This window comes from Glandiceps talaboti, chromosome 21 (genome assembly GCF_964340395.1).
Source record: "Glandiceps talaboti chromosome 21, keGlaTala1.1, whole genome shotgun sequence".
NCBI lineage: Eukaryota > Metazoa > Hemichordata > Enteropneusta > Spengelidae > Glandiceps > Glandiceps talaboti.
The window spans coordinates 10,431,109-10,453,252 of record NC_135569.1 but is presented as its reverse complement, the minus strand read 5'-3'; the positions used below and the strand labels follow the sequence as shown (position 1 = coordinate 10,453,252).

The window sequence follows — 22,144 nt, the reverse complement described above, 5'->3', positions numbered from 1 at the left end:
ATATAGTAATCGTGGATTAAACTTTCGTCATGTTGGAAGGGCTAGCTGCTTGGGTGTTAAACACTTATGTTGGAGAATATTTGGAAAATCTTAACACAGACCAGCTTTCTATCGGTTTACTACAAGGTAAGTAAACGAAAGACGACATGTGTGAGAAAACACGAGACGCAGAATCACCGCAGTGCTTAGATTTCTGCGACCCAAGGTATCGATTTATCCATGATGCGTGATATGATCGAAACTGAACCGTGAACGGGGCCATTGAACTTTGTATTTACATGTAACTGTAAATTTATAGTGTAAACTATTTTGGTTCATTACATATCACACTGGTATTTATTTTGATAACAGCCCACTCAAACTGGATGCAAATGTATAAAAAAAAAAACTGACCAGAGGATCGGATATATGAAGCCACCCCGTGACGTCAGAATTAAAACGTCATGTGTGACCACTACATCGGATTATCATTACGAGTTGATTATAAGTGTCATTGACATTTGTTGTGTACTGCTAGTTGTAACCCCCCCCCTCGTAATGACACCCGCCCTCTGTTACAGAGAGAGAGTGATAATGCCTGCGTACACAGACACACAAAACATTCTATTGTTCAATGACAGTGTTAGCAACTTGGTATTTAGTTGACTACTGTTATACACAGGTGGATTTTATTCACAGTAAAAAATTATGGCGTAGCATCGAACACAGATTGAGTCTACATTCAGTGAGGTTGGATGTTATACTCTTAAATAAAAATAATGTATTTGATTGAAAAATAATTGGTATTACGATAGATAAAAGTTTTATATTTATGAATAATGATACATTGATAGTATTTGTGTTCTGTAAAATTACAAATCTGGACTGTTCAATTCTTTTGGTATTTATTAAAGTGAAATTGAGCTTTGAATTATTTTCTTCATAAAGGGAAAGATGTTATAGTATTTGCAAGTTTTAGTATAAGCACACCAAAGTTACAGCATGTTAAAGAAAATAACTAAATTGATGATGGCCAGGTGTGTATGTGTGTGTTTGAAAGTCAGTACACAGTTTTTAGTGTATAATTCATTAGATCTTTTCATACATGTGACTATGTTACTCAATATCCAAACATTTCATGGTATTTCATAGTCTAGCTGCTAGACCTTGAGCTTTCTTGTGAATACTCTGCCTCTGAAAGTTGCAATTGAGGGTGAACACCCATTCGGGCTATTGCCCTCACTAGCAACCTTCAGTCACCTTCACAGTGAGCAGAATAGCCCAAGGGGGTCTAGCAGTAAGACTAGATATTTCCTGGCTACTGTATTGTACACACAGTCACCAGTTAAGCCAATTTGACATGCCACTGATGCACACAACTTCAAGTTCTAGTGATGCGCCAAAATTTGATGTTTTCCTATCTCTTACTATGTGGTGACTCACAAGAAATCCTAGTTCTTCTCATTTTGACCCACAACAACAAAATTTAGCTATCATTAGAGGGTGCACTGACGGTCTCATATTACCTCCATCTATTGTTAGTGAGTATTAACTCAAAACGTTGACGATTTTACTATGTGATTGGAGGCTATTATATTTCCCTTTTACATCCTCAGTAACTACAGTAAGTTTTTTTCTTTTTCCTTTTTGTGACTTATAGGTGCAGTAGAATTAGAGAACTTACCACTAAAGAAAGATGCATTGAGAGGATTAGATTTACCAGTAGAGGTAAAGGCAGGTAAGTATCTAACGGAGACCATTTATATTGATGACTTTGTCAGCAAGTTTATTCATTATTTGTTGTTAATTTGCCTCCATATTTCCCAATTTCTTTTATTTATTTTTATTGCCAGTAGTTAATTGTTTTTGCTCATCTGATAACTGTCTTGAATCACTGCATGGATCTCACCAAGCTGATTAAAATCTGATGTGGTGAAAGTGGTTTGATGAATTTATTTACCTCTATTTCCATCACTCTGTGTTGTTTGTTGTGGATTTGTTGTTCTGTGTGATCGCCACCTTCCCCCCGAACAACAAAATACAAAACAAACAACACTGATTATTGGAAATAGAGGTAAATAAAGTAATTGAGCCAACTTTACCCTGTCAGATTTAATCAGATTGGAACCTAACTGAAAACATGTCTTTGACTTTGTGGCTTATCTTGAAGTAAAATTCAACAATTTGTATCAATTGTTAAACCTCTTTCTCCCTAGGGGGTATTTGTTTGTACACAACTAAGTACAAGTTGGTCCTCTTCTCCCTAGGAGGTATTTGTGTGTACACAATGAAGTACAAATTTGGAGAAAGAGGACTAATTTGTAAAGTCTGTTCTAATTTGAATTTATTTGACTATTAATTGTCAAATTTTCTGTCAAATTTCCAGGATTTGTAGGTAAAATTACCCTTCAGATTCCTATGCGAAGACTGCGTAGTGAACCATGGGTGATCTCTATAGATAAATTGTACCTAGTTGCTGGACCTGTAGTCCAGGGCGAGTACAATGAAGAGAAAGAAAAAGAACGACAACAGTCTCAAAAACAGAAACAACTGGATGCTATTGAAGAAAAATGGAGGGTAAGATTGACTTGAATCTTATTTAACCTAGTCTAGTTCCTGACAACCATGTTCTGATTTTACACTATGTTATCTTCACACATGTCTAGTCAATGCTGTTACTCTTGCACAGAATTTTGTGCTTCCTCCTACAGCGTTCATATAAATGTGATGACGTCACATCCCAATGTGATTTTAGTTTCAGTTGACTGTACTGGAGGTGGAGTTCAGTTTTTATATTTTTACGGTTCACAGTCATACCAATTAATGAATATTAATGAGCAATAACAACAACCTGTCAGCTTGAGATGGATTACTACTGACATTTGCCATTTGGGCTTTAACCACATTTAACGCCAAAAGTAACGACATTGACTAGATGTAATGTGGGAAGATAACATAGTGTAAAACACAGTTGTTAGGAACTAGACCATATTTCACCAGAAATATAAGGTAATAACAAAATTACCAAACAATAACAACAATATCAAACAATTCTGATGAGGACCATAGAAATGTTTTACTTGAAACTAATCTAGTCCACATTCCTAAGATTTAGAGTGTTAGATCAATATAAAAAAGTACATGATACTAAATTTTTTGTATTGATGTACATGTATAGTACAGTAGTATTAGAACTCTTACTGCAGTACAGTCCCAAAACCATTATTCCATACCTGTATGCAAATGACCATGAGATTGTTTCATGATGTATACAAAATCACATGAACATAACAGATATATTTGTTGTTTTAGATAAACATCATTCTGTAATATTAACAGAACAGCATGATATATTAGTGCCGGAGAGTGTATGGTACATGTATGGTAGTCTGGGTGTGTGCATAGTACATGTATATAGAACGCGCATGCATAGTCACTGCGCTACAATGCATCCTTGGGTAAAACCACCCAAAAAACTTCGCTTAGTATATAGGACGCGCATGCATACTAGTCATTGAGCCGCTTCGTGGCCGCTGCGCGAGCTAATAAAAGTACAGCGACAGAGAACACCACAAACTCTTGTGTAAATGCCTGGAGTACAACATACTAGTATGCATAATGAGTTTCTGTTGAAATGGTAGCCTATCTTCTGAAAAGGCCAGTAACTCTACAACAATAGATCATCTGTTCCCAGTTAAAAGATACATCACGTATCTCCCAATACAATGCCATATAGTTTGTTCAGACAAGGGTTTTTGTATGTGCTACTCAGGGCAATGGTTGTCACCTGAATGTAACCTGAGTTTACCAGTAAAATCCATCTGTGTTAGACATTTAGTCTTTTCAATAAAATCACTCATGATGAAATGTAATACATCAGATTATCAACACAAATGAATTTTCATTTGAAGCAAATAAATATGTACATTGGTGATCATAATTTATTAATAAATTTATTATATTATATATTTTCATCTGTAAATTGAATTGTCTGTATAATTCATTTGAATATATTACTTATTTCTTTTTCATTTAGTTTTGTAACCATATTCCTCTGGGAATGTTATTACCGATATTTAAATAAATATATAAACTATAAAGTAATAATTCAAATTATTCAACATATTGACATACAATATTAATCTGTTATTTATATTTACACTTTGCATTATATTATGTATCATTCTGTCATATGACATGCCAACAGAGATGCTGAGATTGGTTTTATGTATTTATATATAGTTCATTTGCTAGTAATCGTGTGTTTGTCATAGCTTGAAGAAGGTGTACTACAATGTAGATGCACTGAAACATCACTTAGTAGTATTTTACTTTGGGATTGGAAGTAGTGCCGACTTCAAACACTTCAAACTTCAACAAGTCATATATATTTATATATATACATATAAGTATAAGTGTCTCAGTGGAGAGAAAAGTGCTGGATGCAATATTAGTAGCAAAGCATTTTAGACTTAATTCAAAAGAATAAGGATGTTCTAAGTTGTTACTCGGAGTTTCATGCTTCCTCAACGATCATCAGGCGACTGATAAAATTGGGATTGTCTAGGTCGATATGTATACACGTAAATGTTTGTGTATATATTGCACAACAAGGTGGTCAGACTAAACTATTCCTGCGGAGGTGGTCAGTCTAAAATTAAAATTAATTAATTTAATTAATTAGTCAGGAAATGTCGACATGAAAGTAAATATTCCCTCGCCAGCTATAACAGTAAAAGTATGTCACTGAAATGTCATAACTTTATAGATAAAGGTGTCTCACTGGGGAGAACAGTGGCTCAATGCAATATTTGTAACAGAGCAGTATAGATAGTCTAAGGAATTAGGAAGCCACAACTTCCTAATTCCTTGGATAAAGTGAAAAATAAATATATCAACTTGTAGGAGTACAAAAGTTAAAAGTAATACAGTTCTTATTAATAAATTAACGCATTGATGTTTACAATAATAATTCTTCATCAAAATTTAGAGGCAAGATGATGTCATTTTTCATCTTGCGGCAGATTTCATGAAATCCCACGTGAGCCATTGCATCCAAAGCTGAAAGTGTTAAACACTTAGCAACACTATTGTTCTCAACTTCATCGCACATGGCCACGGTGAAACCTTGACCATGATCACATATTTGACAACTGTTATTGCTTCGCACATTTGCATAACTCGCGATATCTGCAATGAGATGTAAAATCTATTGTATAATAGAATGATATACCATGTGAAGTTCAAATGAACAATAATGTACTCTGGTACAAAAAAATCGTAAAATCACACACAGCAAAAAGAATCCAAACACATTCCCTAAATGATAAGAATGAATATAGTCATATTCATTCTACTGAAAATATTACATATATGACATATAGACCTTGGTAAATCGAGCAAGTCTTCTGAAGATCGCAAAAGCGTAAAACTTTGAGTTGTGGCTTAGACTTTAAGTCTATATAGATGTATGTATGTGTGTTTATGTGTACATGTGTGTCTGTCTGTCTGTCTGTCTGTCTGTCTGTCTGTCTGTTTGTCTCTATCTATCTGTATGCATGCATGCATACATGCATGCATGTATGTATGTATGTATGTATGTATGTATGTATGTATGTATGTATGTATGTATGTATGTATGTATGTATGTATGTATGTATGTATGTATGTATGTATGTAAAAAGACAGGCAGACAGACATAGATAGAAATGTAATGCATGTCGATTGTATACATTTTTGTGTATGTATAATTGTGTTTAAATATATTATTGTATATTTATGTTAATTTATTTAATTTTTTAAATCTTAGGCTGAGAAGCAAGGTCAAGTAGCATCATCATCCTGGTATTCGTACTCAGCTTCACTAGTTACTAATATCGTAGAAAATTTACAGGTGAGTTGTCAGCTTCACTAGTTACTAATATAGTAGAAAATTTACCCTATATATAAGTATAACCTATATAGGAAACTAATGCTATATAACAAAGATTTTAGATTTCTGTTGTACAAAAATGAATTACAAGTAAAATATAGGTTTTATAGTCAGTACATATATTGTCGCATCAGTGCAGTAAGGTTGTATCTGCCTATACAATTGCATAGCAGATACGACCTTACTGCACTGACGCTACGATATTATGTTGTCCATTTTTAAGCTCCCCAACAGCTGGTGCAGGATAATCTGCCTTTGAATATTTTATGCAAATTTGATGACAAAGCAGTTTTCTATTGAGGCATGCTATTTTATTTTTGTGTTTCTGATGACTTGCAAAACTCAGATTTTACAGTAATGAAAACATCACAGTGCAAAGTTCCTTCAAGAAAGTACTTACTAAGTTAATGCTTTCTTGTACGATGTTTCAGAGTGTGTTTGTCAAATTGAATGTACTTTTCTTTGATCTTTTCAAACAGTTTCATTTCTTAATAATTTTGTTTTTTTGCATCTTTTGTTCAAATTGACATTATTGTTAACAGAGTGCTTTTCTTCATCTTTCGCCCTGTACAGTTGAATGTGAAAGATGTACATATTCGGTATGAAGATTCAGCCACGATACCCAACCAGCAGTTTGCCTTTGGGATTACAATTACTGAATTGTCTGCCCAAAGTACAGATGGAAGTTGGGTAAGTTACATGAATTATATAGTTTGTATTTAGCTACAGTGGACCTGCTGTTGGTTCCAAGATGCAACCTCCACCCACCACAATGTATCAAGGTGGTATTGCAGTGTATCAAAATCATGCAATATTAGGCCTAACAAAAAAAAATAGTGTGGTTCCAATTATGCTCAATTTCAGAATAGGTGAGGTAGGTAGATTTTAAAAAAAAAAGATTAAATTTTATTGTGATCCTTTAGCATGCAGTAAATTCTATTGCAATGACACTTTTGACAGAGAATATCATTCTATTGCAATGACGCTGTTGACAGAGAATATCATTGTGTTCTCACATCAGATTCAGTGTTTGATTTCTCATGTATAGTTGTATATCATTATGAGTGATTTGATTTTTGTATTTTGTCTTCTCAGGTGCCAAAGTTTGTTAGTAGAGATAGTGCAGATATGATGTTTAAATTGGTTGAACTGAAGGACTTTGCAATGTATTGGGATATTAATACTGAGTTTGTAGGTGACCTGCCAATGACAGAGTTAGCTGTAAGTACCTCCATTATAATTTATTTTTAAAGAAATGTGTAAAATGTTTGTTGTTGTACGTACAATAACAAAGTGTTTACACATTTTTGCAATTTATTGAGTTACAAACACAGACTTGGTATATGTTGTTCCACATTGTTTTTTTCAAGTCAAAAGCATTAAAAAGTTTTTTCATAAATTAAAAAACCAAAATAAATACCCAATTTTAATCCATATCACCACTTTAAATAGTAAAATAATTCAAATAGGTGTGTTTCTTGTTCACCACTGTGATAATAATACATTCTCTGATCTCTGATACCTAGACTTAAAGAGGAACAAAGGTCAAAGTTCAAATTATTACTTTTTGTTGTTTGTTTGTAGGATGCATTACAGAGGAATATGTTTAAAGCTAAAGATAAGAATGTCTTTCAGGTAAGATGAAACCTGTTATTGAAATTAGTTTCTAAGAAGTAATTCTGTAATAGTATATTCAGTGTTTTTGCTAAGGGCTAGGAACCTTGGTAACAGGAAGGGGCAAATCTGGTAAAACCATAACATGGTGGGGAACCCTGGTAAAATGACAGGGGAACTCAGATAGATTTTACCTACTTACCGCCCTTAACAAAATCACTGGTATTATTAAAGATGTTGTATTCTTTCAATTGCATTAAAATCATGTTCCAGCAATTATTAGTTCAGAAAAGTATAGAATACTAGTAGTAAGGATTTCAGTTTGCAATTTGATGTTAGGTATACTAATACTAGTACTACCTGGAAATATTCACTGAAGACTTATTTTCGCTCACTTCGCTGGAAAACATGGTGTAGGAATAACTAAAAATTAAGTAGTTACTCAAATATGACAGAACCCCGTGATGCACAAATGCAAGTGTGGTGTACTCGGGGTATTTGCTACGAGTGCTTGCTGTGTTTTCTGCGGCAGTACTTGTGGCAGTAGTGAGTGAAAGTGCAGCAGAAAACACTGCAAGCATGAGTGCAAATAGCCCTGAGTACACCACACCGGAACTCATATGGCATGGGGTTCTGTTATCATTACGTATGGTTATCCAAAACACCCACCAAATTTCCATAAAAATGACACTATGCGATCACATGCTTTTGTGTAGAATGACCGATCTTGTCCCCATTTGCATATCATTTGCATGCAGGTATGCAATAATGTTTTCAGTACAAATGATAATGTTAGTTTTATATAGCGCTTTCCCACTCTGTGCTCAAAGCGCTTTACAATTATTTCCCCCGGCACGGATCTACATTGGCACAACAGCCCTTTATACTTCCTTAACTCCCTGGGGAGGATAGAATCCATTGCAGCCTTTATAAGCACATAGGATTAAAGTATTCATATTGATAAACTCATAATATAAAATTTTCTAGTAAAATATCAAGGTTGATGTATGTCATTGAATCCTGTGTTATGACTAAGTGGATGGTTTGATTATTGTATAATTCCATTCAGGACCATGCGTACATTTTACAACCAGTGAGTGCAGAAGCTAAATTTAAGAGAAACCTGACGGCACTGCCACTGAGATCTCGTAACAGTCCACGTCTAGCATGTGAATTAGAATTACAGAAGATCCCACTAGCATTGGCTGAAAGTCAGTATCGTGGTATTCTTGCTATGATTAAAGAATCGGAGAGATATGACAAAGCAAGGAAGTACAGGAAATGGAGACCAATGTCAAAGGTCAAAGATAGGTATGATATACAATGTATTTTATTTTGTTAGCCTCTGAGGCCATGCTGGGAAGTGTGGGGAAGGGGTAGGGATTAGAGGTATGAGGAGTTCCTGACGTAATATGCATTCGTCTGTGTCTGTGTGTGTGTCTGTCTGTCTGTCTGTCTGTCTGTCTGTCTGTCTGTCTGTCTTTCTGTTTGTCTGTCTGTCTGTCTGTCTGTCTGTCTGTCTGTCTGTCTGTCTGTCTGTTTGCCATATTTTTTCATGCACAGGCCAGTTTCATTCATACTTGCTACAAAGATCATGTAGGAGTTTAATTTGTTGCATCAACAGGAAATTTTTGTAAATGTTCAAATAACTCAAGTGTAGAGTTAACGTTATTATAATTATAACATTTGTGTGTTTTCATGGCAGTCCTTCAAAATGGTGGAAGTTTGCATTCAACTCAATACTTAATAAGATAAAGGAGAGAAATAAACGGCTGCAGACGTCATACGTACTCAAGAGAGCTAAAGATAATGTGCAATATGTAGAAGCTTATACACAGTATCTGACTAATCCAACACTGACTGGTGATCTAATGGTAAGGCTTGAATTTAGCAGAAGTTCATGGCATGCATAGACTTCTGTAAAAAAAAATTTGTCAAAAAATTCATGACGAGTATTAAGTTGAAACATGGGAAACTATTTTTGCAATGCAGACTTGTTATTATATACGCATGGACTGGTTTCAAACAAACCTGGCACAATTGTCAGATATTATAGTCCACTTAGTATGTACATCGGTCACTTTAATTTCATGATCTTCACAATAATGACCAAATGATAGCCATATTTGTCATTAAAATTCAGCATGTGAATGAGTAAATTGAAACATCGTGACTATATATGTGTAACAAACTTATTACATATAATATTTTAATATGTGAAACGGCAAATTTCCATAAAAATCATACTGTACGATCATGCGATTTTGCACACAAAGAACAACTGTGCTCTCCTGTACATATCATTTGCATACAGGTCTGCAAAAATGTTTTTGGTATTGCACTGCAATGTAAATACCACTGATATATGCATACTGCTGCAGTGCAAATACCACCGTGCCCTCTAATGATAGCCAAATTTTGTTGTTGTGAGTCAAAATGATAAAAACTGGCATTTCTTGTGAGTCACCACATAGTAAGAGATACAGGAACACCACAAAATGTTGGTGCGTCACTAGAAATTGTGTATGTCAGTGATGTGTCAAATTGGCTTAGAGGGCTGGTTATGTGTATATATGATATATAAAGATATTTTAAGTTTAATTTTGTCTTTGAATAGGAACACAAGGAGAAGACAGAAATAGAGTTGACTTTTGATGAATTACGAATTTTAAGAGAAGTAGCAATGGAGAGAGTCAGGAAGGAGGAAGCACTTGCTGTGGTAAGAAATAATATAGTCCTGTCAAATTATGGTCAACTATACAGGAGAAATGAAGTGACCTTGGTTTTTCACTCATTGGACATGATGTTCTTTTTAAACAGAAGATTGACACAATTCAACTCTAGACTAACAATAAAACAGACATAACACATTGATTCTTCATCAAATGTAACAAAAAGTAATGAAGACATTTATTCAGGCTTCTGCTGAAAAGATTCATGGACTTGATGATTTCGTCAATTGTTTACTTTTCAACTGATAATCAACATGTTAATTTGACTACTTCTACATCCCCACTGTGTGTAGTACCTCTGTAATTGTTTCTTTTGCATTTAAAGCTGTGTTTATGTGAGTGTGTGTCTGTGTGTGTATATGTATGTATGTATGTATGTATGTATGTATGTATGTATGTATGTATGTATGTATGTATGTATGTATGTATGTATGTATGTATGTATGTGTGTATGTATGTGTGTATGTATGTGTGTATGTATGTGTGTATATGTGTTTATGTGTGTGTGTGAGAGAGTATATGTATGTGTGTGTGTGTGTGTCTGTAAAAAACATTGTGTCTCATGCATAAAACACCAAGACATCTTCATTTCTCCTGTAATAACTAGCTTCATCTACAACAATGATCCTGTGCAACTTCATCTACCCTTTTTATACATTCTGAATGGGTTTTAAGCTAAAATTACTGGTTGAGAGGTTTTATAAGTCATGCAGTATACACCATGCAAAAAAGTTAACTCTTCTGTCGTCTTTGGTTTGTACATTCAGGCAGCTAAAGAGAAAATAGACAGTGAACAGTTACAATTACAGAAAGAGGAACAGCAGTACCAGAGTGGTACTTTCCAAAGATGGTTCCCTGGATGGGGAGGATGGTATTCATCTTCATCAGCCACTCCTGAAACTTCACCCACATCAACAGGGATGTCAGCAGTGGATGGAACAGCTTCACTAAGTAAGTTACAAGATTAGTAAACACAATACTGCATTAGTACTAAATTATATTATCACAAACAACAACAATAAACTCCAGCAATATTGTATGTCAGATATATTTAGTTGGTTGTGGAGACCTTTTGTAAAGATCTTCAGAATGGTGCGAGAAGTTTGAAATAATGAAACTGATATAACCATCTTCAAGTTTCTCACTTTTTTCTCACAACGTTTCGATCCGTCTACTGCAGACCTTGATCACGCAATGATATAATTATGCAGCGTTAATGTTTCTGTCTGAACTGGTGGAATAATATGATACTCATTACATATCAAATTGTAAACATTTCAAATTATCGTTATTTTTTAATTCTAGACAAAGATGAGATTGAAGAGGAAATCCTAGATGCTCTGGGTGATAACAGCGATGATGATACATTTATGAAGAGAGATAATATATTCGCACTTCTGACTTTCTCACTGCAAAGTGGAACATTCAAATTAAATGAAGACAGCGCCACCACAGGCAGCTCAGTCACCAAGCAGGGTATATTAGAGTTGGAGTTTGCAGGTGTAAATATGAGTTTTGAGTCACGTCCAAGATCAAGGTCAATGTTACTGAATGTTAGTCTGGGAGCGTTGTATCTACGAGATCTGCTCACTGTTGACTCAATATTTCCTGTGCTGGTGTCACCACAGCAGAATAGGGTATGTATGATAATACAAAAATATAATTTTGATATACACTATTTGTTTCAAGCCATGTGCTTAGTTTATTTTGTTCGTTCAGTCTTCATGTAAATTTACTATTGCATGTCAGTTAGTCAATGTCATTCCTTCATTCTGATAATGTTCAGTCATGTCATTCATTGATACTGATAGTGTTCAATGTCATTCATTGATTCTGCTAGTGTTCAGTCAATGTCATTCATTGATTCTGATAGTGTTCAGTCATGTCATTCATTGATTCTGATAGTGTTCAATGTCATTCATTGATTCTGCTAGTGTTCAGTCAATGTCATTCATTGATTCTGATAGTGTTCAGTCAATGTCATTCCTTCATTCTACTGTGTTCAGTCAATGTCATTCATTGATTCTGATAGTGTTCAGTCAATGTCATTCATTGATTCTGATAGTGTTCAATGTCATTCATTGATTCTGATAGTGTTCAATGTCATTCATTGATTCTGATAGTGTTCAGTCAATGTCATTCATTGATTCTGATAGTGTTCAGTCAATGTCATTCATTGATACTGATAGTGTTCAGTCAATGTCATTCCTTCATTCTACTGTGTTCAGTCAATGTCATTCATTGATTCTGATAGTGTTCAGTCAATGTCATTCATTGATTCTGATAGTGTTCAGTCAATGTCATTCCTTCATTCTACATTGTAGGATGAAATCTCCATACAAACCAGACCTCCATATTTTGGAAGGTTTACGAAATCAGCAGAGACTTCATCCTATGTAAAACCTGTACAGATGATGACTGCAGTGAAATCAGAAGAAGCTCTGTTTGTAATGACCTATGAGAAACGACCCCCACATAGCCATGCAGACTACAGGTATGTATAATGCAGTGATGTTTGTAATGACCTATGAGAAACGACCCCCACATACCGGTAGCCATGCAGACTACAGGTATGTATAATTATGCAGTGATGTTTGTAATGACATGAGAAATGACCCCCACATAGCCATGCAGACTACAGGTATGTATAATTATGCAGTGATGTTTGTAATGACCTATGAGAAACGACCCCCACATAGCCATGCAGACTACAGGTATGTATAATTATGCAGTGATGTTTGTAATGACCTATGAGAAATGACCCCCACATAGCCATGCAGACTACAGGTATGTATAATTATGCAGTGATGTTTGTAATGACCTATGAGAAATGACCCCCACATAGCCATGCAGACTACAGGTATGTATAATTATGCAGTGATGTTTGTAATGACCTATGAGAAATGACCCCCACATAGCCATGCAGACTACATTTTTGTATATGCAGTGATGTTTGTAATGACCTATGAGAAATGATCCCTTTATAATCATGCTGAAGATAATGCAAAACATTTCTCTCAAACATCCCCTGATCATGATCTGTTGTCAGTGTATCCATCAGCCTGTGGTCATCACAGTCTGAGTAGTGATTGAACTTTTTCAAGAGTTGATCGACAAATTTGTCAAAAACGTGTCAAATCATTGGAACTATGTGGTTATTGTATGACATCACACTAAATTTAATTTATAATGTGTACTTGATTTTATGTGTGTTTAGACTTGAAGTTACTACCAGACCACTGGATATTATCTATAATCCCAAACCCATCAGACGTGTGTCAGAGTTCTTTAGTTCTAAACAGAAAGGTATGAGTTCCAGACCATCAGAACTACATCTAACTAAAGCAGCCAGGATCAGATATGAGGAATTAAAGAACCAAACCAGAGCAGAGTTACTACAGGCATGGGATCATATGCTAGAAGGAGAAACCATCCAGGTAAAGAAGAACTAAGACTGAAAGAAATTATGGTTCAGTAGTGCATTTGGTAAAATTGTAATAAAATATCTGTCAGTCTTTACAGACATGAAAGTATTTTAATAACACATGCATATTTCCAATAGAGGAACTCTGGTTTCACCAATTTATCCATTAATTAAATAAATATCCCTGTAGCATAGTAGTTAGCACACAGGATTAGCAGTCGGGAGGTCACGGGTTCGAATCCCACTGGAAACAGGGGATTTTTCTGTGACCGACCCAAACCCAGGGTGAGTGTTCTACAGACTCGATGGGTAGGCTGTATCACTCAGCCGTGTCTCACTCACAAGACGAGTGCGAATTTGGGGGGACTCCTGGAGTAATGACTTGAAAAGTCGGGGACAATTACTCACACGGAGCCCGCAGGTGCTATGTTTGCCGGGCCTGGGTGACTCTGGGATAGCCTGTGGACTGACTGGGAAAGCCTTGACAGTTCCACAGCAACGTGATATAGAGCGTGCTACATAGCCCTGTCACGTAGTCCCAAACCTGAATGGATCTCTGTAGCATTTGTGTTTGTTTGTTTGTATTTGTCTGCATAAAAGAAAATCGCTGGGAGGAATTCCCAGCACAAAAATTAAAAAAAATAAAAAATAAAAAAAATAAAAAATAAAAAAAAATAATAAATAAATATCCCTTAGCAACAATGACTTCACCCGTAGCAATGCATGTGCAAGGAAGGTTTGTTGTTATGGTTTACATTTTGTAAAAAGGGATCTACTTGATTGAAAGTAAAGACACTTCCCTTATGTTTGAATTTCTTATGATTATTACAGCATCATTCTAAGAGATGGGATGTTCACTTAGACATATCAGCACCACAAATCATTGTACCAGATAATTTCCAGGCAAAAGACGCTACACTGGTGGTGTTAGACTTTGGTCATTTAGAGTTTGTTAACACCAATGCTAGGGGTATGATGAAGAAGAAGGCTGTCAAAGAGGAGAGACAAGAAGAGGAGGAGGAAGACCCCCTAGATGATGGTAAAAAAATTTATATCAAGTATAGATATGACCCCCTAGATGGTAGTAAAATTGTAATATTGTACTCATGATAGTGGAGTCATGATGGTAAAATGGTAAAGGTGGCCGGCTTTGAATCTGCAGGTTGCAGGTTCGAGCCCCATTGCACCCGTTTGTTTCTGAATGGCACAATTGTGCTTCCATCAACCCAGCTGTATAATTAGGTTCCTGGTATAGATTTAGGTCTTTGCTAGGGATAATAATAACTCGACTGAAGAAAAAAAGGCATTTACCTATGTGGCTATCTAGTCTAAATAAAGATTGTTATTATTATTAATATACTAAATGTGCAAGATCCAACATTTACTCATGTCATCCATTCCAAGATCTGAATTATTTAATTATTACATTCAACGTGGATTTATTATTTGTGACTAAATATGCTTTTTGGGGGGTTTACATCAGTTTATGAAAAAATAAATAATTTGGGCAAATTATGTAACTTTGAATATCTCCATTTTTGATATATTTACAGATGATGATTTTGCTACGCCTCTATCTACGCCACCAGTAGAGATGGACAAAGATGAGATCAAAGATAAACTAGATGAGACAGATACGGTTACCACTGCGAGTGATGTCACATCAGTGGATTTCTCTAACTCTGCAACTAGTATTATATCAGAAAGTGCTATCAAAGAAAAGTTTTATGACAAGTAAGAAATACTACTGTACTGTAGTTGAATGTTTTGTGGCACTGGATTCATCTTAAATGGACAGTGATTGTTTACAAACAATACACACTAGCTCCGAGACAAACCGCGCTCATTCATAAGTCGATTGTCATTCATCAAACGTCACATGTTTACTGAAACCTTACTTTGATATCAGAACAATATATTTTTTCGGGGGACACATAGTCAGTTCGGATGACCGATCAATTCGGATATTCGACGTTCGGATAATCAACATTTTACTGTACTGAGTTATAAACTCAGACTTGGTCTGTGTTGTTTCATATTGATTTTTCAAATTGGAAGCCATGATAAAATTGTTTTATAAATTAAGAGTCCAAAATAAATATCCAATCCTCAACCATATGGCCACTTTAAACTCATGAGATTGTTGTCTTGGTGATTATTTTTAGGTATACCCTGGATATGTCGGATTTACAAGTATTGGTTGGGAAAGCTAAAGATAACTGGAAGAGTGCACACTTCAAAGGAACCAGTGCATTACATGTTGTAGATCGATTTACAATATCTGTACAGTTAGAACGACGGATTATATACAGTAGCGATCCGGAATTACCAAGTGCTACCTTAGCAGGAACACTGCCAAAATTAGTTCTACATATCAATGAAAACAAGGTGAGTCAAAGATTTGACACCCTATATTGCTGTGAAATGGATTCATCCATTGATAGAACCTATAGGAATGTTCTACATTTATTCAGAGTAAAGAAAATGAGGGATGCTTTGTATTGGAAGTTATCTCTCAACCTTCCCAAACAATGTTGGGGGGGGGGGGGGGGGGGTCAATTGAGCTAAATTTTTTGAAATACTTGAATGTATGTTTTCACTTACTTTATATTCCGAAGTTGAAACTCTCAATAGATAGAGAGGTTTAGATGCACGTATTTACATGTGTTCAGTCTGCATAGCATCTACATGTGATACGAAGCAACCCATGTGTTCTGTATCAGACGATGCTTCATCAAAATGGCAGTCTACATGTAACTGTAAATACATGTTCATTTTTCTTCTGTTAAATGTCGTATTTTTTATATCAAAGTTTGGAAGCATAACTTTAAACTAATTGTTCAGTTTTTCGTTTGAGTAGTTGTGGGAAAAATGACAAAAATACCGACATGTTTAGAAAACAAATTTTCATTTGTGTGGCCTTCTGGACAGAAGATGCCAATGCATGCATGCACATTCCATTGTCTTTCACATGTTTGCGTTCTGAATGCGTAACTGAACACAACTTTGTAAGCGTCATTTTGTGTACACCTGTATGATAATGCTCCTGTACACGTACATGTCCTAACATGTATCTAAACTATCTCAGAGTGTTTGGATGATTTTCAGGTATACTTTGGATGTGTATCTATGCTATCATCATATATATTTAGAAAGAGATGAAGTTTTCCAGTGAAGTACGATAGTGTACATGTACATGTATATAAAAATGTAATCATCAGATTTTCTTCACCATTATAGCAAGTTCTATAACCTATTATCATAAACAAAATGTTTGATTTTTCATGTTTTTATAACTTCCAGATTCTTGCTTTGAATAAGTGTGTCAAGTTATTATCAAATCCCAAACAAGAAGGTCTACTATCAACATCAAATAAATCAGGGTTGCCATCTGTGCCAAGTGATGACAGTTTGAGTGAATTGAGTGATGACAGAGATTACAGGTAAGTGTTATAGTGTATTCGTAAATGTATGCCCAACTGAGTGATGACAGAGATTACAGGTAAGTGTTATAGTGTATTCGTAAATGTATGCCCAATTTCGAAATCTACAGTGACCGTTATACATTGACTTGCATCTCTACCATACCAGGTACCCATTTAGGTTAGGTTTACTAGGTCACATAACACCTCTACCATGCCACGTACCAGATATACCGAGGCACAGCTGTTACACAGTGGTACAAATTTACATACCGGTATATATTTTAGTATGTAGACATAAGTGAGTGGCATGGGATTAAATCCTTTGTGTAATGATGCATCCTACCAGGTACCCAGTTATACAGCTAAGATGAAAGTGATAGGATAGATTATATATATTGCCCTGGGGTTACTGTACTGTTTATCAACTATGTATATATTATATATATTGCCCTGGGGTTGCTGTACTGTTTATCAACTATGTATATATTATATATATTGCCCTGGGGTTACTGTACTGTTTATCAACTATGTATATATTATATATATTGCCCTGGGGTTGCTGTACTGTTTATCAACTATGTATATATTATATATATTGCCCTGGGGTTGCTGTACTGTTTATCAACTATGTATATATTATATATATTGCCCTGGGGTTGCTGTACTGTTTATCAACTATGTATATATTATATATATTGCCGTGGGGTTGCTGTACTGTTTATCAACTATGTATATAATATATATATTGCCCTGGGGTTACTGTACTGTTTATCAACTATGTATATATTATATATATTGCCCTGGGGTTACTGTACTGTTTATCAACTATGTATATATTATATATATTGCCCTGGGGTTGCTGTACTGTTTATCAACTGTAACAACTTCAGTGTCATGCAGGGCATACAGTAAATATTCCAATGTATGTACATGCGTATAGTCATACTGATAACTTGGCTATAGTGTTGTTGATGGAATACATATAATTTGTAGTTGCTGATATTTTTTTTAAATTTGGTTTGGCATTGCCCTTGACATATTACTTTTACTTTCAGTTTCTTGGAATTGGAGTCTACACAGCAAACTAGCAGAGAGATACTAGTTGAATCTAAACAGTTGTTGATGCAGTTCTCTGTTGACCAGGTGTCGTTAGAAGTACAAAGTAGAGGTAAGATGAATCGATGATGAGTGTCTAAAAACAACAAGTCATGTTACATCTGTATGGCAACCAATCATTGTAGAAATATAGCATTTCTGTGATTCACTAATGACTCATGTTACATCTGCACTTCAACCAGTCATTGTATAAAATTGATATAGTATTTCTGTGATTGGCTAATGACTCATGTTACATCTGTACTTCAACCAGTCATTGCACAAAGATAATATACATATATGTTATTAATGATTTCATACAGACTTTTTTATACCTTTCATAAAAATGTTATTGTTCGATTTATTGCAGGTCGCAGTATTGCTGAATTGCAAGTGTCAGGGGTCAAAGGTCACCTGACTAAAAGGCCATTTGATATGTCAGTGTCATTAACAGTACATGGCTTACTACTTGTAGATGCACTACAGACATTTGGCCATGGATATGAACTTCTTATGGCATCACATAAAAGTCTCAGGTGTGTAGATTTCTGTAAATGTTGAACTTGAACTTGTACGACTACAACCTATCTGTATGTTTGTAAATCCCCAATGTGAGAATATACATCTATTATTAAAGTGTATCTTTCTGATAGATGTTGTCCTTTAGTTGTAGAAAATACAATTCAAATAGATGGCACCCTCTAGTGGTAGAAATGAGGTAAGTTTGATGCACACCTTTCTAATAGGTAGAACCATCTTGCAGCAGAAAACCCGATTCAAATGAAAAAAGTTACTGTGACATTTAGTTGTAGAAAGAGATCTGTTTACCTTTTGATAGGAAACTCTTAGTGGTAGACACACCTCTCATATGAATAGTGTGCCCTCTAGTGGTGGAAAAAAGAGATCAGTGTAAAGGGGCAACTTTGTATTAGATAGCGCACACTTAGTGGTAGGAAAGAGATATCAAATAAATAGTACTCCAGTTGTGATAATTGCCATTCAAATGCACGCTTAGGCCTAATAAAAAGAGTTGTTTGATACCAGTTACCTGACCCCATCTAGTTTTTCACTGCCAACCCTAAACTTTTTTTTACATATTCAATAATAAAATAATAAAATTGCAAAATTGTAAAGTCTTACAAGAAATGGTGGATGTGGAAATTGACATCAACTTAAAAAGATAATATAAAACTGTTCTTCCAATCTGTAATGGCTGTACATCTGATGAGAAGAAACCAATAACACAGAGACCATATGGAAAACAACGGAAAACATAACTACCTGAACAAGACACCCACATATGAAAAAAAAAATATTTAAAAAAAAATGAAATTAAAAATCTACCTACCCCACCTATTCTAAAATTGAATGTAATTGTTTAATGGGTAACAGAAACATGGTAACATTGAATAGACCCAAACAAAAATTGTATGACTGACACAGTTTAACTCTAGTATCGGTTATCCGAACTCTTACCACTAAGGGTTCCACTACGGGACTTCAAACTCGGGATAACTTTTGCTGAACTTTAAATATGAGCAGTGCAGGCATCAATGGAGAAGTATTATGAAAGACTTGCAGTGATGACTAGATAGATGAGTAGACTACATGACAGTCACAAACCATTAGCGGTCCAAGTGCAACAAACCCGCGGGCTTGCCTGACGAAAATGGGTGTCATAAAAGTTGTTTGCATCTCTAAAGCTGTTTGTAGCGTTACTTATAATAGCCTAATAAATTGATAACAACTGATATAAGACGGAGATAAGGTTTGCCTCAATTGCAGTCCATGCAGACGGCCGAATAGAGGTTTTACAGCTGTTTACTTGTGTTATGTAAGAGCCCATCATCACATGTAAATATTGGTACTCTTTGATAACAAGTCCACTTGCTTGGCTAATGGCTTGTCCCAGTAATGAAATAATTAATTTATTTTCTATTTATCTATAGTTTGGATATTCCTAGTGGGACTATACTGGATAGTGATCCCTCATCTCCTAAGTCTCCACCCAATTCACCTACTAGTCCCATGTCTCGAGGCTCACCAACAGAATCTACGCCAAAGACTGCAACCAAAACTGCATCACAGTCATCACTAGCATCAGCATTTGCTGCACTAGATCAGACAAGCACACCAGGTAGGTGTAGTTCAATTTGTAATCTTGTCGGTACATTTGCCATCCTGCTGTCTTCTGAAATGTGTTTCTTTTCTTTTTTTTCATAATTTGTAAATGAGGTAATGACTATGCACTGCCTGTATATTGTACAACACTATTGTAACGGTAAAAAATGAGTCCTAAGTGCTTATTCCCTTCAGTGTAAAACATCTCATGAATATTCATTGTTCAATCATGAATATATTATTTCTGCTGACTCCCATGATGCATTAGCCCACAGGAAATATACTCTCTAAAGGCACAAGATCAAGTTGATGTTTCTTGAAATCACAAGTAATTGTAGGTGATGTAAAATCATGAAATGACTGTCCATAACCTATAGTTTATGAAAATGTCTCTATTTCCTGGAGTGGTGTTCCCTTTACAATGGAAGAACTTCTGTTATGATGGTATAATTATTTGGAGCATCATGTTGGTCTTGTGTAAATAAATGGGAACTTTGGCTATGTGTTTGGCCAAGTGTTCTACAGTCACGTCCAGATTTTACCACTGTACAACTCGTTATTGATACAAATATTGTACATTATGATTTAGACCCTGGTGGTGGAATGGAGTCGGTGTTCCAGACAGAAGCCATTGATACAGAGGCGTTGATCACCATTGAGTTTGAGATGATTAGTCCAAATTGTGCGACGCTGACCAGCTCAGAAAATGAAACATTACAGATTGCATCATTACAGTTTAATAATCTGGATGTTATTGGTGAGTAATTCTACCGTACATGAAATGGTCTCATTCACTGTGCACAATTAAGGAGTTTGGTGTCTGCATGCCCTGGACTACTGTTAATTTCCAACCCTGACCCATCAGAATTGCACAGAGCAATATTAGGCCAAATAATAGAAATTGTTTCTGGTGAGGACATTCTGTCAAAAGTGGTGTGATGACGTGATTTTTTTTTTTGATTCTCAACAAACCTGTCCCTGAATCTACTATTTATGGCAGTTATTGTTCTGTTTTTTTTAGTACTTAAGAGCAAGTGTGTATGTGGGGCAGATGTCATTTGCTTGTTCATGATTGGCTCTGCAGTTGTCTTCACTGAAGTAGGGAGGGTTATTTTTGTGTTTACCCCAGGTCTGCAGACTGCATGGGCTGAACAAACACAAAAAAAAACAACGCAAGTGTATTTAAGTGATGTGCGCTGACCAGAAAGAATTCTTTTTTTTTTGGCCGTATAGAAGACCCTTGTTGCTGAAAATTAATCAAACATAATTTGTTGATTTCATTTTTATCACAGTCTTGTGTTCTTCTTCGTTTTTCTTTTCCTTTTAACAGCTAACCAGGAAACAATCGTGGAACTTCTTGGTTTCTTCAAGAGAGTCGCACCAAGTTCCAAGAAGAAATTGAGTGGTCAAAGAATGAAGGAATCTAATTTGAGTGTATCAACAGAGCAGATAAACAAGGTGAGATCACTAATCATACAGTAAATAAAGATGACAATTTTCATCATGGACCAGACAACAACGACATTGCAATAGGAATGACAGTTGACAAACTGTATGTGAAAGAACTTCATATGTGCCTTCAGAGTGCCACCAAAATTTGTTGTGAAATGCTCGGAGAGGACAATTCTCAGTACCTGCAATACCATTTTACGTCATGCTAGAGGCTCAAAATAAAACAAGGGTTGACCTATTTTCATGCGTAGCCATACTAAATGTATGTATAGCACATGAGTGAAAGTCATTGTCAGCCAAGAAATTGAATGATTGTCATTTTTATCACACACCTAAGTGGTCAAATTCTATTTCAGATAACAAAAATTTC

The 22,144-nt window shown here is 35.4% G+C and overlaps 1 protein-coding gene across 1 annotated transcript in view; it reads left to right on the top strand.

The window, feature by feature from the left end:
* The first annotated feature begins 29 nt into the window (after positions 1–29).
* LOC144451189 (intermembrane lipid transfer protein VPS13D-like) overlaps positions 30–22,144 on the top strand; it is an 86,498-nt gene continuing 64,383 nt past the window's right edge. The window contains exons 1-23 of the mRNA XM_078141988.1: positions 30–126; positions 1,640–1,717; positions 2,366–2,556; positions 5,789–5,872; positions 6,485–6,601; positions 7,007–7,132; positions 7,496–7,546; positions 8,595–8,836; positions 9,231–9,399; positions 10,143–10,244; positions 11,025–11,208; positions 11,563–11,894; positions 12,582–12,751; positions 13,475–13,694; positions 14,513–14,720; positions 15,235–15,415; positions 15,847–16,069; positions 16,985–17,124; positions 18,162–18,274; positions 18,572–18,737; positions 20,151–20,338; positions 20,912–21,079; positions 21,653–21,780. Of these exons, the coding sequence (XP_077998114.1) occupies positions 30–126; positions 1,640–1,717; positions 2,366–2,556; positions 5,789–5,872; positions 6,485–6,601; positions 7,007–7,132; positions 7,496–7,546; positions 8,595–8,836; positions 9,231–9,399; positions 10,143–10,244; positions 11,025–11,208; positions 11,563–11,894; positions 12,582–12,751; positions 13,475–13,694; positions 14,513–14,720; positions 15,235–15,415; positions 15,847–16,069; positions 16,985–17,124; positions 18,162–18,274; positions 18,572–18,737; positions 20,151–20,338; positions 20,912–21,079; positions 21,653–21,780 (3,678 nt within the window). The remainder of the gene's footprint in view (positions 127–1,639; positions 1,718–2,365; positions 2,557–5,788; positions 5,873–6,484; positions 6,602–7,006; positions 7,133–7,495; positions 7,547–8,594; positions 8,837–9,230; positions 9,400–10,142; positions 10,245–11,024; positions 11,209–11,562; positions 11,895–12,581; positions 12,752–13,474; positions 13,695–14,512; positions 14,721–15,234; positions 15,416–15,846; positions 16,070–16,984; positions 17,125–18,161; positions 18,275–18,571; positions 18,738–20,150; positions 20,339–20,911; positions 21,080–21,652; positions 21,781–22,144) is intronic.